Raw genomic sequence first — 15,230 nt, 5'->3', positions numbered from 1 at the left:
ATTTATGGGATTGTCCCCTAGCTTTCTTGCATTTTTTGGTGTTTTTTTGTACAATTTTTCACCTACCTTATTAATTATATTATTGTTGTATTCAAAACCCTATTAATCTCTCACTTACAATCCAAAATGCAAAAAAACACACACCTTTGACCTTCCTTAAGTCCCAAACTATATGTATAATAATGACAATGATTATACTCTTATGATAAAAAAAAAGTTCACATTCAAAAACTATAATTTTTTACCCTTTTTGAGGGGTTTTTTTTAATCAACGTGCCAATATTTTTTGAATTTATTATAAAATATCACTTTTTCCAATTATCATCAATTATTTTTTTGGCGTTTATAAATAGATTACAAGGTTCCCAAATCTTACTCATCAAAAAACAATCAACAACTCTTCTCTTCTCATCCAACAAACCATAATAATTAAGCTATGGCTTACACTCTTACCCACTCCTTATCCCATGTCTTAGCCTCTTTGGCATCCTTAATTATTATGATTTCTAGCTTTACAATTCTCAAATTCCTAAGCCCTTTCTTTAATAAGAATAAAAAATCACATAAAATACCCAAATTACCCCCAGGTCCCAAACCATGGCCTATAGTAGGTCTTCTTCCTGAAATACTAACAAACAAACCGGTTTTCCGGTGGATTCACAAAGTCATGGAAGAAATGAACACCGAAATTGCATGTTTTCGCATAGGAAATGTCCATGTTATCCCTGTAACATGTCCTAAACTTGCTTGTGAATTCCTAAGAAAACATGATGCTGATTTTGCTACAAGGCCATTAAGCATGGCGACTGAAACCGCCACAAATGGTTACTTGACAACAGCACTTACACCCTTTGGAGAGCAATGGAGGAAAATGAAGAAAATAGTGGCCAATGATTTGTTGTCCCCACAAAAACATCAATGGCTTCAAGACAAAAGGGACCAAGAATCTAACAACCTTGTCTTTCATGTCTACAATAAGTGCATAAACAACAACAACAACAATAATAATAATATTAACAAGGACAATTGTTTTGGTCTTGTTAATGTTAGAAGTGTTGCAAGACACTATTGTTCCAATGTCGCAAAGAGGCTAATCTTCAACATAAGGCACTTTGGTGAGGGTGGCATTGATGGTGGGCCATCTTTTGAGGATGAGGAGCATCTTATTAGTGGCACTTTTAAATTGCTTAAGTACGTTTATGCATTTTGTGTCACCGATTACATGCCATGCTTGAAGGGATTATATGATTTTGATGGGCATGAGAGTGAGATTAAGGAGGCTATGAGGATTATGAACAAGTATCATGATCCAATCATTGAAGAGAGAATCAAGCAATGGAATGATGGGTTGCGGAATGAACAAGAGGACTTTCTTGACGTTTTGATCAATTTGAAAGATTCCAATAATGCACCATTGTTGACACCCATGGAGATCAAGTCACAAATTATAGTAAATTCTTTATTTTATGCTTCTACTAACTTCTCCTTTTATTACCTTAGCTTTTTTCTAATAATAGTTTTTCTCTTCTCTCTCTCTTAGCAAACACAACGAAATATTTTTAAATTTAAATGATGATAAAATTATTTATGAGAACAACTAGGAACCAAAAGCATATCAGCCAAAAATTAGCTAAAATATGTTTGGGTTCTATAAAAAATCGGGTTTTGATTTGTGCTCCGTGATCTCAAGAGCGGTTTTCAAATATATTATTCAAAAAGTTATTTTAATTAAATGGTTTTGTTTACTTTTTGGCTGGTCACATTTTGGTTCCATATACTTTTCCATTATTTATTTCAAAACCCCAGTTAGTAATTATTATTATTATTATTATTATAAAATAATTGCGGTCAAAATAAGATGAAACGTCAATTCTCCACCAGAAAAATGGAAGATTGTGACGGTATGGCTCAATATCGGTTTAAAACCGTCACAAAATGGATTAGTGGTAGTTTAAAAATTAAAATTGCAACAGTTTTAAATTAATTTTTACATGAGTTTTTTTTAAAAGAATTATGGCAGTTTAAAACTGTACAATTTTCTACACGAGATTTAAGTTACATTTAATAAACTATAATAATTTATATCATTTTTATTTAGTATAATCTATTTTCTTTACATTATAATTAATTAAACTTGAGATATATATATATATATAAAAGAACATGATATAGATAATATTAAACTTGTAGGTAATTTCAAATACTAACATGTGTCCTAACACTATATATATTTTAAGAGCACTATAAAAAATAGTTTACTAAATAAATTATTGAATTTTTTTATATTTTTAATATATTAAATACATAAATTAAAAAAAACTATTTTATAAACTTCTATTTTTATATATTTATATTTTTTTTTATGCTAATGTATTTTTATGTATCAAACCTGTTATAGGAATTGATGATGGCAGCCATTGATAATCCATCAAATGCAGTTGAATGGGCACTTGCAGAAATGATAAACCAACCTGAATTGCTTCAAAAAGCAATTGAAGAATTAGACAGAGTTATTGGAAGAGACAGAATGGTAGAAGAATCAGATATCCCTAAACTAAACTATATAAAAGCTTGTGCAAGAGAAGCTTTTCGCCTTCATCCAATTGCACCTTTCAATGTTCCTCATGTCTCAATAAAGAACACAATTATTGGCAATTACCTAATCCCAAAGGGTAGCCATATCCTACTAAGTAGACAAGGTCTTGGGAGAAACCCTAAGGTTTGGAAAGAACCACATAAGTTCAAACCTGAACGACACATCAAGAGTGATGGTGATGATGTCGTTTTGGCTGAGCCCAATTTGAGGTTCATGTCGTTTAGTACCGGAAGACGTGGTTGCCCTGGAGTGATGCTTGGAACCACAATGACTGTGATGTTATTTGCAAGATTGCTTCATGGCTTCCATTGGAGTGCACCTCCCAATGTGTCAAGCATCAACCTTGCTGAGTGTAATGATAATTTGCTTCTTGCTAACCCACTTGTTGCCATGGCTAAACCCAGATTAGCTCTTGAGTTGTACCAATTGATTTAGTGGTGTGATTCACTTTGATTTTATTCACAATAAATTATTATTGTTTAGGAAAAGTTTCAGGTATACCGGGAATATCAGTATTCCAATTGTTTTAACCGTTGATATGAATTATAAAAAGAGAAGTGCTAGGGCCAACAGAATTTGTGATGTTTAACTATCAATTAGTCATCATCAATATTTTCAATGGTGTGAGATGACATCTAATGGTATAAGATTAATCATTTTCCTTTTGATGGTTAAGTATTGACCAGATTTCAACAAAAGTACTGACTCCCTAAATTTTCTCTTATAAAAAATATATATAATATATATTAATTAAAATTAACTGTTAAAATAATTAGAACACCGATATTCTTGGTATACCTGATAACTTTCTTATTGTTTATTAGAATAACTTATGCTTTTAGTTTTATGCTTTATCTAGACTAGATTTTTTTTAGTATAGATCTGATTTTGTTGCGGTTCGAAATAGTAAAATTTTATTAAATTTAATATTTTTATTTTTTTCTCTTTTTTTTCTTCTCTCAGCGTTTCTTTTTCTTTTCTTTTTTATATTCTATTATTTATAAAAAAAGTTTTCTATGTTTTTATCCAACATTTCTATGTTAGTTATAACTATTTTATGCGTTTGGTTTAATAAATTACTAAATTTTTTAAAATTTGGATAAAAAACATATTTTGCTACGTTGTCAATTTCCTATGAAACTAGGAGTTTTTAATTAAATTAACTAAATCCTTGTAGAAATTAAACCATGCTCAATTTGTTAGTCAATATTAAAAATTTACATTAATATGATAAAGTGTCAACAACTTCATCATTACATAGATATATAAGACTTCAAGTATAATTCCACACACAAATTCATCATAAAAATTAAAAAAAGCAACTATTATTATTACAACCAAAAGCGCCAACTTCATTGAAATAGAATAACAAATTATTACATAGCTCTCAAGTCTTAACAAATTATTACACTGTGGTGCGAACAACACACAAACATGCATGCACCTTTTTTATTTAATTAAAAAAAAAAAAAGAAAGATAGATAGGTCATTAATTTTTTAATTTAAAATATATAAATTTTTTATTAATTAAAAATACAAAAATGCTCCTAATTTTTTAAAATACGAGACATTAAAATTTTTTTGTCCAAAATATATTAAAAAAATTAATCTCCTAAAAAAATTTAAATATCTCGTATTTTTAAAAATAAAAGATGTTTTTGTATTTTTTATTAATAAAAAATTTATTTATAAAATTAAGTAAGATAAGGTGCAAAGAAAATGAGCTCACTCTCCTTACCTACCTCCTGAAGCACGATGGCCAAGTACTTTTTCGATTCCTTGCCATTTGTAGCCGACAGCACGAGGAGGTACTGGAAGCCGTCGATGACTTGGTTTTGGCCGTGGAGGACCTTCTCCAGCTTCGAATCGGTAGTTCCTTTCTCTATTGCGAAAATCGCAACCTCCGTCAGAGTGGGGCTGCTAAGATCCTTGATTACATGCCAGCCACCGATAATCTGAGTTGAAGGAGTAGCCATTTGATCAATGATCACTTTGTTTTATTGGCTTTTCAAGAATTTGTGCTTTTGTGTTTTGTGCTTATTGCAATTTATAGAAGAAGGAGAAGGAAGAGAGCAAGTTAGGCCTCACTTAGCGTTTGTTTTGAGGTACTGGGATAGAGATTGGGAGACTGAGATGTAGTATCATGTTTGTTGATTCAGAGACTGATACTAAAATTTCTGTCACAATCCCCAAAATTTCAGCATTTCAGTACCTCTAAAAAGTGGAGACACAGGAGACTGAAATTTTTAAAGACAGAGACTGAAACTTTAACAATATTTTATACCTAAAATACCCTCATTTCAATTAATTAATTCCAATTTTATCCTTTGTACAAATTAAATTAGAGTTTTATTCTTATTTTAATTTTTGTCTCCAACTTTGCACCAAACAGAATAATGAGATTTATTTTAGTTTCTGTCTCTAAGTCTCTGTCTCTCAATATCAGTCTTTCAGTCTCTGTTTCTCTACCAAATACTACCTTAAAGTCAAGCATGAAGTTATAAACTATTTTCTTAAAAAAATTGAATTTAAGATAGAGTTTATTTTAATGTACCGACACATTTAGAAAAAATATTTTATACAGTCGTATAATTATTTTTATTGTTTTAGACGTTTATTTACGTAATTAATATAAAAGATAATTATTTTTTTATGTAATATTATATAATTAAATATATGTGTAAAATAATTATTTTATATTGATAATATATTAAAATTAAATTTTTTAAAATAATTCTATTTGTTTATTTATTTTATTATTTTAGTGTGGAGTTGAAGGTCATTTTTTATTGATGACAGACTATGAGATAGAATTTTAATTTTTGGTCAAGATTTTTATCTCTATTTTATTCGGATTCCCGGTAACACACTACATCTCGCCATTCGCCAACTCATTCAACTATCCATTAATCGGATTTTATATATTGTCAAAAAAATTGATTAGTAATTACCAATTTTTTTTGGGGTAAAATACTGTATAATTTCTTAATATTTAGGCTAGAGTCTAATTTATTTCTGACGCTTGAAATGTCATGTTTTTAGTCCACATGTCTTATTTTATCTATTCTAATTCTTTAGTCAAAATTAATTTTTAATTTTTTAAAAATATTAATTTTTTTTATTATCTTCTTTTAAGTAAGACAATAATTATAATTGTGGCGGTCATAGTAGTAGTTTTAACGATTTTAATTAGAATGAAATTTGCATAAAAAAAAAAGAAAATAATAATAGATAATATTTGAAAAAAAAAAGTTCAAACTTTGACTAAAAGAAAAAATAATACGAAATAAAATTTTGGAATAACAATAGAACGTGTTCTGAATGTTAATTAAAGACGACGTTAGGATTTAACTTATAAAAAATTAGGAACCTCGATCTGTAAAATGTAAACAAAACTTAGAAAAGAATAAAGATTAAAGAGCGTCTTTATTTATAAAATTACAACAGCTTGGTCACATATTATATTACGTTAGAAGTATGAATGGGCAACCTTGCATCACTACAAGAAAACCGGCAGATAGCAGCGGTTATTTAGTAGCGGTTTTATTCAACTGCTGCTAAATACAATATGCCAGCAGTTTTTGTAGCGATTTTACGAGACGCCACCAAATGATCATATTTTGCAGCGGTTTTTCGATAACCGCTGCAAAATGTACCTGTTTTGTAGCGGTTGTTGTAGCGGTTTGCGGGAATGCTGCTAAATACTGTCATTTTTCAGCGGTTTTTCTGTAACCCCTGTTAAATGTCCAGTTGTTGGCTACATTGTTACTCGTTTTGCAGCGGTTTTTTTCCAACCGCTGCAATATTCTTTGGTACTTGAATTTTTTTTGTATAAACATTACTGCCTTCTTATAATTGTTCTAATCCTCGCTATTTTTTTAAATGAAAAAATAAGGTTCAAATACTGCAACTTAATTAATGCATTAAATAAATTTTCGATTTTGTGTTACATAAAAAATAATTCATTAATTAAAATATAGAGTAAATAGCCATTTCCGACCATAAAAGATTTAGACGCCGACAAAATTGACCATGGCTAATTTAAATAAGACTTATAACCATGAAAGATTAATTTCACATGACAAATCTAACCAATAGTTAAATTTAAAATTAATTCTATTAAAAATTCTATAAAATTTCTAAAATGCCCTTTTCTTTCATCTTCTCCGTCCAATATTTTACCAAAACCAAATTCATCAGGCCCTCCCTTCACCACTTTCAATCTCCTTCCCTCTCCACTCCCAGATCCCAATATTTTACCAAAACCAAATTCATCAGGCCCTCCCTTCACTACTCTCAATCTCCTTCTCTTTCCACTCTCAGATCGTCGTTGCCAGATTTTTCCTCGTTAGATCTACTCCTCGGCAGCGTCGTCGTCGTGACTATTGGGCTCTTCCTACTCTGCGCCACCGACAACTTCTAGCCACCAGCCTTGTCGTCGACTGCTTCTTCTCACCTCCATCGCATCTCGTCGCCACTTTGTCTATGCCAGCAGACAAATGGGGAATCAATAGCCACGACGCGATGATAAGAGTGGTCTAAGTCACGACATTTCGATGTGGCATTTCATCGAACAGTTTCCGTACAGTGGCAAAATTGCTGTAATATATATAACCCTTTCTGATGGAGTTCCAGGAAACCACATCCTTAGAGGATATCTTGCGAAAGAGGTCGAGCGCTACAGGAAGCATGTGGCGACAGGCATAGGCAAAAATCATGATGGTGGCAAGGGTCATGTGAGGGGAAGGGATTTGGTCGAAGAAGCCACGTGCCTCCTGCAAGGTTTTTGTGTTGAAGCAGTGAATGAGGACATGCTTGTATGAAGTGGTAGTACTTGCAATAGCTGAAAAGGGTCTCCCCATGATCCAATGATGGCGCTGGCGAATATGAATCTTAGATTGAACAATGATTAAAATTAGTGTGTAGGATTCATTGAAATTTTGTGTTACATGCTTTTCTGAGAGTGGGGAGGGAAGGAGATTGAGAATGGTGAAGGGAGGGCTTGATGAATTTGATTTTGGTAAAATATTGGGATGGAGAAGATGAAAGAAAAGGGTATTTTGGAAATTTTATAAATTTTTTAATGGAATTAATTTTAAATTTAACGATTGGTTAGATTTGTCAAGTGGAGTTAATCTTTCATTGTTACAAATCTTGTTTAAATTAGTCATGGTCAATTTTGTCGGCACTTAAATCTTTTATGGTCGAAAATGGCTATTTACTCTTAAAATAAACTTATACATGAATAACTAAAACCGAATTTACGAATCAGGTTTTCTCTTGTAGTATCAGCCATTTTGAGTTTGTATTTAACCATTACTGGTAACACAAAAATCAAGTGAACGTCCGATTTCATATACTCAAAACAAAGTTCAATGTAGCATAAAAATCAGAATTACTAAAGTAGACAAACAAGTTTTGAGTCAAAATTTCTCATCAACATCATATTGACCTGGCCAGAAATACTCTGTCAAAAAAGCGCTGCAGTGACGTGATAACGGATCTGATAAGTCATCTCCAAACCACGTCATCTTGTTCAGATCGAAACCCCTTTTTGCAGCATGTATGACATCTTCTCTGTGTTGGGTGTTTACAGTTTCATTGTCTTCTTCTGGAACCCTATTAAGCTCAACATCCCTGGAGATGTCATATCCACCGGAGGAGATAGCATCTAAATCGTCTTCTGAATCAGTGTCTGCTCCATCTAGAGTGTCAACAACTATTTCCCCCGAATATTCAACTGACACTGAATATATGAACATGCAACCAACAACATGTTAATCTACTTAAAAGATAATGATAACTTCCAAGTCATTCTAGTTATTAAGGAAAAAAATTTTGGAATTATGGAAAGAGGACTTTCAAAATTAACAAATACAAAAATAACTATTACCGTCTCCTTCGTCAGTAGTTTGGACAGATTTCTTAGAAAGAAGCTCTGTAATAGCACGTTCTATATACTTCAATTCCTCTTTGGAAGCAATCTCCAACTCAACACCATGCGAGTTATTACAGCGCATCTGCACCATGATATAATGTATAGTTGATGGTCTATTTTGAAAAGCATATTGTGTCTCTGTAATTCACTTTCTGTGCTAGAAATTTATTTCCAACCTTTAATTCAGCAAGTATGTCTGCAGATGTCCTACCAGCTACAAATGTCACAAAAACATAGCCAAATTTCTCCTCGTACCTTGATCCCTATTCATGAAGTTCCTACAGATTTTAGCATGAACGGAACAACTACTTCTGGTTAAATGTCATAAGCATATAGCGACTTAAAATACTTATTTTTCAAATAATGTTTAACTCAAGTGTTTAAGGATACGGCTAATGAACATACCTGCATAGTAGCTTCGTTCGCCGTTTTCAAGTATTCATTAGAACAAGAACGACCTGATAAAGCCTCCAACCAAGACCTAACATTCAACTTACGGGACCATATGTCTCTGGCAACCGTAATTGCATGTTCCAATGAAGAGAATGGAGAGGCCAAAGCCATTTTATTAGCGAATGTTGTGCTTGCACAGCATGATGAAAAATCCTCCGTTTTCATTTCTCCTGTTACAACACCATTTTATATTAAAATAATTTGTCAATGATAACAACATTGTTATTCAAGATAATTTACTCGATGTCATAATTTCCTTTATTGGAGGTTAAGAACAATAACAATGATGATGAGAACAACAAAGCCTTGACAACTAACTTTTAGAAGCAAAAATCGTTGGAAGAAAAAAGGAATTTGTGGCATTCATGAAAATCAACTTGAAATGAAAACTTAATTCAAATACGAAAACACAGATAGTAATGTAACCAGCAAACTGTGCACATCATAAACACTGTTAAACTTATCAAACACACATAGATACTCTGAAAATGCTGCACATGTTTTGCCATATTTTCACTATGGCACATAATCTATGTTATCGGAATCATCTGCTACTGGGTCTTCTATATCATCATCTCTTGTCAACTGTAAATCACTGATGTCACCTACTGCTGACATGTTCAACCCGGGCTGAGGAGAAAAAGCAGCTTCAACATCCTCATTCTCTCCTCCCATGTCATACAAGTCTCGTGGTTTTACATGAACCACTACACTCCATTCTTGATCTACTTCATCACGTACATAGTACACGAGCTGAGCTTCTGATGCCAATATGTACGGTTCATCCTCTTCTCGATCACCGGTGTGAATTGGACGAGCGAAATTAACGCTGATAAGGCCCAGATGGTCTTCTTTGATTCCTCTGCTCGTAGTTGTATCAGCCCAAATACATTTGAACAAAACCACTGTGAAATGGCAGCTGTAGTTCAGTTCGATTATGTCCACAATTTTTTCATAATATGGAACACTACCAACAGCCACTCTGTTGTCACGCATGCTGGCATAACTTCTTGTATTTGATGAGACATAAACTCCACTATTTTGTGTTTTTAGCCCGTCTTCCTTTGTGATGGTTCTAAATTTGTACCCATTGACGTTGTATGCCCCAAACCGTCTTGCCTGAAGCATGGGACCACATGCCAGCAACTTCATTTCTTGAGAATGTATAGTACTGTCCATTGGAACCTAGCACCATAAATTAGAGTTTGTTCGTATAAAAAAATTGGAATTTACAATATATAATTCTAGGGCACAAATAAGTTGGTCAGGTTAAATTTCTACGAACCTCACGCTTGAACCGGCGAGGAAATTCTGCATGCACAACACGGTCTATCTTAGATTGCGACCTTGTTTGATCCCGTAATTTTCGCTTGGTTTCTGACCTAAATTTACTTTACGACATAACAAGACTTTAGTCCAACGACTGAGTGTTTGAAATTGGTTATAATCGTGCTTAATGATTACATGTTCATACTTACTCAATAAATGGAGCGACGGCCTCGCAATTGACCAGCACATGACGATGTGCCTGATCTCTTTCCATTGGGGTCAGTACAAAATGTGATACAGCCCCTGAACCTTTTCCAATTTCAGGGAACATAGTACATCCTGTATTGTTTGTAGTATCAACAGGTCGATCGTCAACTCGCGCTGGTCGGTTGAGTCTAGTCTCAGTATTATCCAAATATCTGGAGCAGAATGTCAAAATCTCCTCGGATAAATATCCCTCCGCAATTGAACCTTCAGCTTGTGCCCTGTTACGCACGTATTGCTTTAATCGTCCCAAGTACCTTTTACATAAATACATCATAACGCTTAGGATATACTTAACGAAAATGGAAAAAGATGCATTAAATGCGTTTAGTAGCATGCTAACCTTTCTATTGGATACATCCACCGATAATGTACCGGGCCACCAAGTTTTAGTTCATCAACGAGGTGCACCGTAAGGTGAACCATGACAGTGAAGAAGGACGGAGGAAATATCATTTCCATCTGACACAGAGTTTGCACAACATGATTCTGAAGGTCACCAAGATTCATAGGATTTACAGCTTTTCCACAGAGTTCTCGAAAAAAGGAGGACAGATTCGCAATCACATTCGATACTGGAGGTGGCAGTGCATTCTTCACCAAAATTGGAAGTAATTGTTCCATTAGAATGTGGCAGTCGTGACTCTTCAACCCATACAACTTGCGCTGCCGGATGTCAACACAACGAGCAATATTGCTCGAGTAACCATCTGGAAAGACCACGTTCTGTAGAGTCTTCAGGAATACATCCTTTTGTGGATTTGACATTGTGAAGATTGCTGACGGATATTTACCACCTTCATCCGGCCACAATTCAGACCTTATGTCCATGCTTTGTAAATCTTTGCGAGCCTTAAGATTGTCCTTTGATTTGACGCTATCGTTTAAGATAGTGAAGACCAAATTATCACAAATGTTCTTCTCTATATGCATCACGTCAAGGTTATGACGCAGCATGTGATCCTTCCAATACGGGAGTTCAAAGAACACACTCCTCTTTTTCCAATACGAGTCATCTTGATCTGCATCTTCACCAATGCGTCTTCTTTTGGCTGTCAGAGTTGAGCTCTTCCCAAACGATACTTGCATGTTACACTGCTGCCTTAAGACATCTGCTCCAGAATACTTCTTTGGTGGATCTCTGCTTTCAACTTGTCCATCAAATCTAATCCGGTCTACTCTATATTTATGGCCCTGATTCAAGAAGCGGCGATGGCCCGTGTAACACCATTTTCGACTGAATGTTAGTCGCTGAGCCTTAGCATCCACGTTACACGTGGGACAAGCTAACCCACTATACGTGTTCCACCCAGATAAATTTCCCAACCCTGGAAAATCGCTAATAGTCCACATTAGTGCCGCACGCATCTTGAAAGTGATCCCCTTATTAGCATCATAAGTTTCAACGCCATCCCAGAGTTGCTTCAACTCATCCACTAGGGGCTCCAAATAAACATCGATGTCGTTACCCGGCATTTTAGGACCGGGAATTATCATAGACAGTATAAAAGATGACTGTTTCATGCATAGCCAGGGAGGAAGATTGTACGGAATTAGAATCACAGGCCAAATGGAATACGTGGTACTCATATTTCTGAAAGGATTAAAACCGTCACTTGCTAAAGCCAAGCGAACACTGCGAGCATCGTTAGAAAAAGAAGGATACTTTGCATCAAAGTCTTTCCATGCTTCAGCGTCCCTTGGATGCCTCAAGTACCCATCATTATTATCTGCCTCCTTATGCCATAACATGTCAGATGAAGTTTTGCTACACATGAATAACCGTTGCAGTCGTGGTATTAGAGGAAAGTAACGGAGAGTCTTCGCTGGGAGAGGCTTTCCGTTTTTCCTGACAGGTATTTTGAGTTTCGTAATGGAACCCTTTCGCGTCTTCTGCTTCCATCGTGAAGTCCCACACTGCTTGCATTTCGTCGCGCCCTCATCCTCACCCCGATACAACATGCAATCGTTAGGGCATGCATCTACCCTTTTGTACTCAATCCCCAACTTTCGGATAGTTTTCTTGGCTTCATACAAAGTGGACGGGAATTTGGCTTGCTCAAATGCATCCCGCAATAAGTCCAAAATCATCGACATAGCCTTGTCACTCACACCACACATACACTTAATGTGATAAAGCTTCACTAGGAAAGACAATTTTGAGTATTTCGAGCAGCCAGGATATAATTCCTCCGCACCATCCGCAAGAAGATCGACAAAATCCTGTGCCTCGCGACTTGGACCATCGTACAAGTATGGCAACTCTACATCATCGTCTTCTACATGATCTGATGTTGTGGTCTCCTCAATTTCAGGAGGCATTGTGACGTTAAATGCCTCGTGCACCATTTGAATATATGGATTCACTTCGGGTGTAGGTTTCTCAACTATTGGTGTGCAAGTAGAGCTCTCCCCAGCTGGTTTCTCACCATGACGCAACCACAAAGTATAGCCAGCGGGAAAGGGCTTTATCAACAGGTGGTCGTACGCATCCTCTCTTGTTTGCATAAATTGAAACCCACATTGAGGACATGGACACTTAATCATGTTATCCGACGATGCATTCGCAAATGCAAAGTCTAGGAACATATTAAGTCCTCGTCTATATTCTATGCTATCTCGTGGCTTAAGAATCCATGTTTTGTCCATATCTATTGTACATCAATTATATGGTTTAATAATTAATGTGAAACAACTTTTTCAAAGCTAAAATAATGTTAAGTATCGTACTATATTCATTCCGCATGATATGGCATATACCGTTCTAAAAAACATAACATATAAAATAGAATATGTGTGCAACTACGAACATTAAAATTTATACTAAAATGTGCAGTAAAGGTAGAATATAAAACTAATATAATGCAAAAGATACACAACATAAATACAGCTATAATATGACGATAACATTTATGCCAATTACTGTTTGGCAAAAAATAACAAGAAGAATTTTTATATATAATAGTCATTCATATAAGTTCATTCATGGAGTACCTTACGAAAATTATTTGTACGTAACGCACTCCTCCTATAAGCCTTTTTATAATAGGGAATTCAAAATATCTTTACTCTTAATTGTATTCAAAGTTTATTTTCATGTTTTATTATAGGTATGTTAATGAAAAATTTATCTTGTATCAAATAATCAATTTCACTCTCAGTTTGCGTTGGTTAAAGAAAAAATAATATAAATATATCTTGTATCTTGTATGTATAAGCAGTGACGGACCCAGAAAATTTATGTCGGGGGCAAAAATAATATACATTACTATAAAAAGTTATATTAATTTAAATTTTAAAAAAATAGAAATGCACATTAATTGTTCGAATAAAAAAATAAAAAATTATATATAATATAATATAAGGAAAGACATTTTTTAACATATTTTTCTATTATTATTTCTAAAAATAAGAAATATATATTCTTATTTAGTAAATTGATCAATTGATTTTAGAAATTAGAAAAGCATCATAACAGTACTTATAATAAAAAAGAACGGAAAATAAACAAATAATTAGATAATAAAGATTACTAAATTGATTATAAAATACAATATATAATATTATAAAGAGAATAAAAAGTTAGACTAATACCTAAACTATAATTGATTGATATATAGTTTGTTATTGAAAAAAAAAAAAAAAAACAAGATTGAAAGATACATAGAGTCATACATGGTTACATTAAAAAAATGACTACTAGAAAAGGAAGTAAAAAAAAAAGGTTGAATCTAAGAAGGGGATTTAAGAAAATAAAAGAGTGATGATGGTGGGATTTGAGAACAAAAAAAAGACTAAATTTGATTAGGTTTATTAATAGTTAAAATGATAGAAAGATAGAGTGGATTTAAAATTTTAACTAATTGGGCTAAATTTATTATTAATGGGGTCAATTAAAATTTAAAATGAAAATATATTATATATGTATGTATTTAAAAAAAATAGTGGGATCCGTCCCTGTCTATAAGAGTACGGTGTCTTTCAAATAATTATTAGCTATTTTTTATTTAACAGTAAAAAAATATTATATAGTTTAATAATTTTTAATGTAATTTTACTAGCTTAATAATTTTATTCACACATAATTACTTAAATAATTTATAATCATAACTTCAAGTCTTTATACTTCGAAATTAGTTTTAATATAATAATCTATATTTATTTATAAAATCATCACATATTTTTGTAGAGTACGATATTTAACGTTTATATTATTATATTCGAAATGACTTAGTTCACGTAATGTACTTTACATATTATTTTGCTTGTATCAAATAATCAATTTTATTCTAGATTTACATGGGTGAAAGAAACAATAATATTGAGATATTTTGTATTCATAAGAGTACTGTGTCTTTTAAATAATTATTAATTTATAATTTATTTTCAAATATTTTTCATTCATTATGAAAGAATTAATTTTTGAATAATAACATATGTGATAATTTTTAGAAGAAACACGATATAAATTATTGTGAAATATATATATATATATATATATTTTTTGAAACCAACTCTAATAACTACATGTTAACTATTTTTATGGAATGTTAACTATACGGTAGCTAGTACTGCTTAAAGAGAATATAATAAGAGATTAAAAATATAAAGTAACTTCTATAATAATAAATTTTTTAATAATATATATAATAAAAAACTATCTTTAAAATATTGTAACTCATCAAAAATTTATTCCGAAATAAATTACAA

The 15,230-nt window shown here is 32.8% G+C and overlaps 2 protein-coding genes across 2 annotated transcripts; one reads left to right on the top strand and one right to left on the bottom strand.

The window, feature by feature from the left end:
• Window positions 1-393: 393 nt before the first annotated feature.
• LOC107640405 (isoleucine N-monooxygenase 1-like) lies at window positions 394-3,254 on the top strand. The gene is made up of 2 exons (XM_016343949.3): window positions 394-1,450; window positions 2,399-3,254. The coding sequence occupies exons 1-2, from the start codon at window positions 437-439 to the stop codon at window positions 3,029-3,031; spliced, it is 1,647 nt and encodes a 548-aa protein (XP_016199435.1). The 5' UTR covers window positions 394-436; the 3' UTR covers window positions 3,032-3,254.
• Window positions 3,255-9,503: 6,249 nt separating this feature from the next.
• On the bottom strand, window positions 9,504-13,169 carry LOC107644277 (uncharacterized). Its single transcript, XM_088502355.1, has 4 exons — window positions 11,990-13,169; window positions 10,466-10,559; window positions 10,273-10,369; window positions 9,504-10,172 (listed from the first exon to the last, which is right to left on the bottom strand). Exons 1-4 carry the CDS (start codon window positions 13,167-13,169, stop codon window positions 9,504-9,506), a joined length of 2,040 nt encoding a protein of 679 aa, XP_088358481.1.
• Window positions 13,170-15,230: the final 2,061 nt, after the last annotated feature.

The sequence above is a fragment of the Arachis ipaensis genome, chromosome B1 (assembly GCF_059453495.1).
Source record: "Arachis ipaensis isolate K30076 ecotype BB chromosome B1, ASM5945349v1, whole genome shotgun sequence".
Taxonomy (NCBI): Eukaryota; Viridiplantae; Streptophyta; class Magnoliopsida; order Fabales; family Fabaceae; genus Arachis; species Arachis ipaensis.
This window is presented reverse-complemented; position numbering and strand designations above follow the sequence as displayed.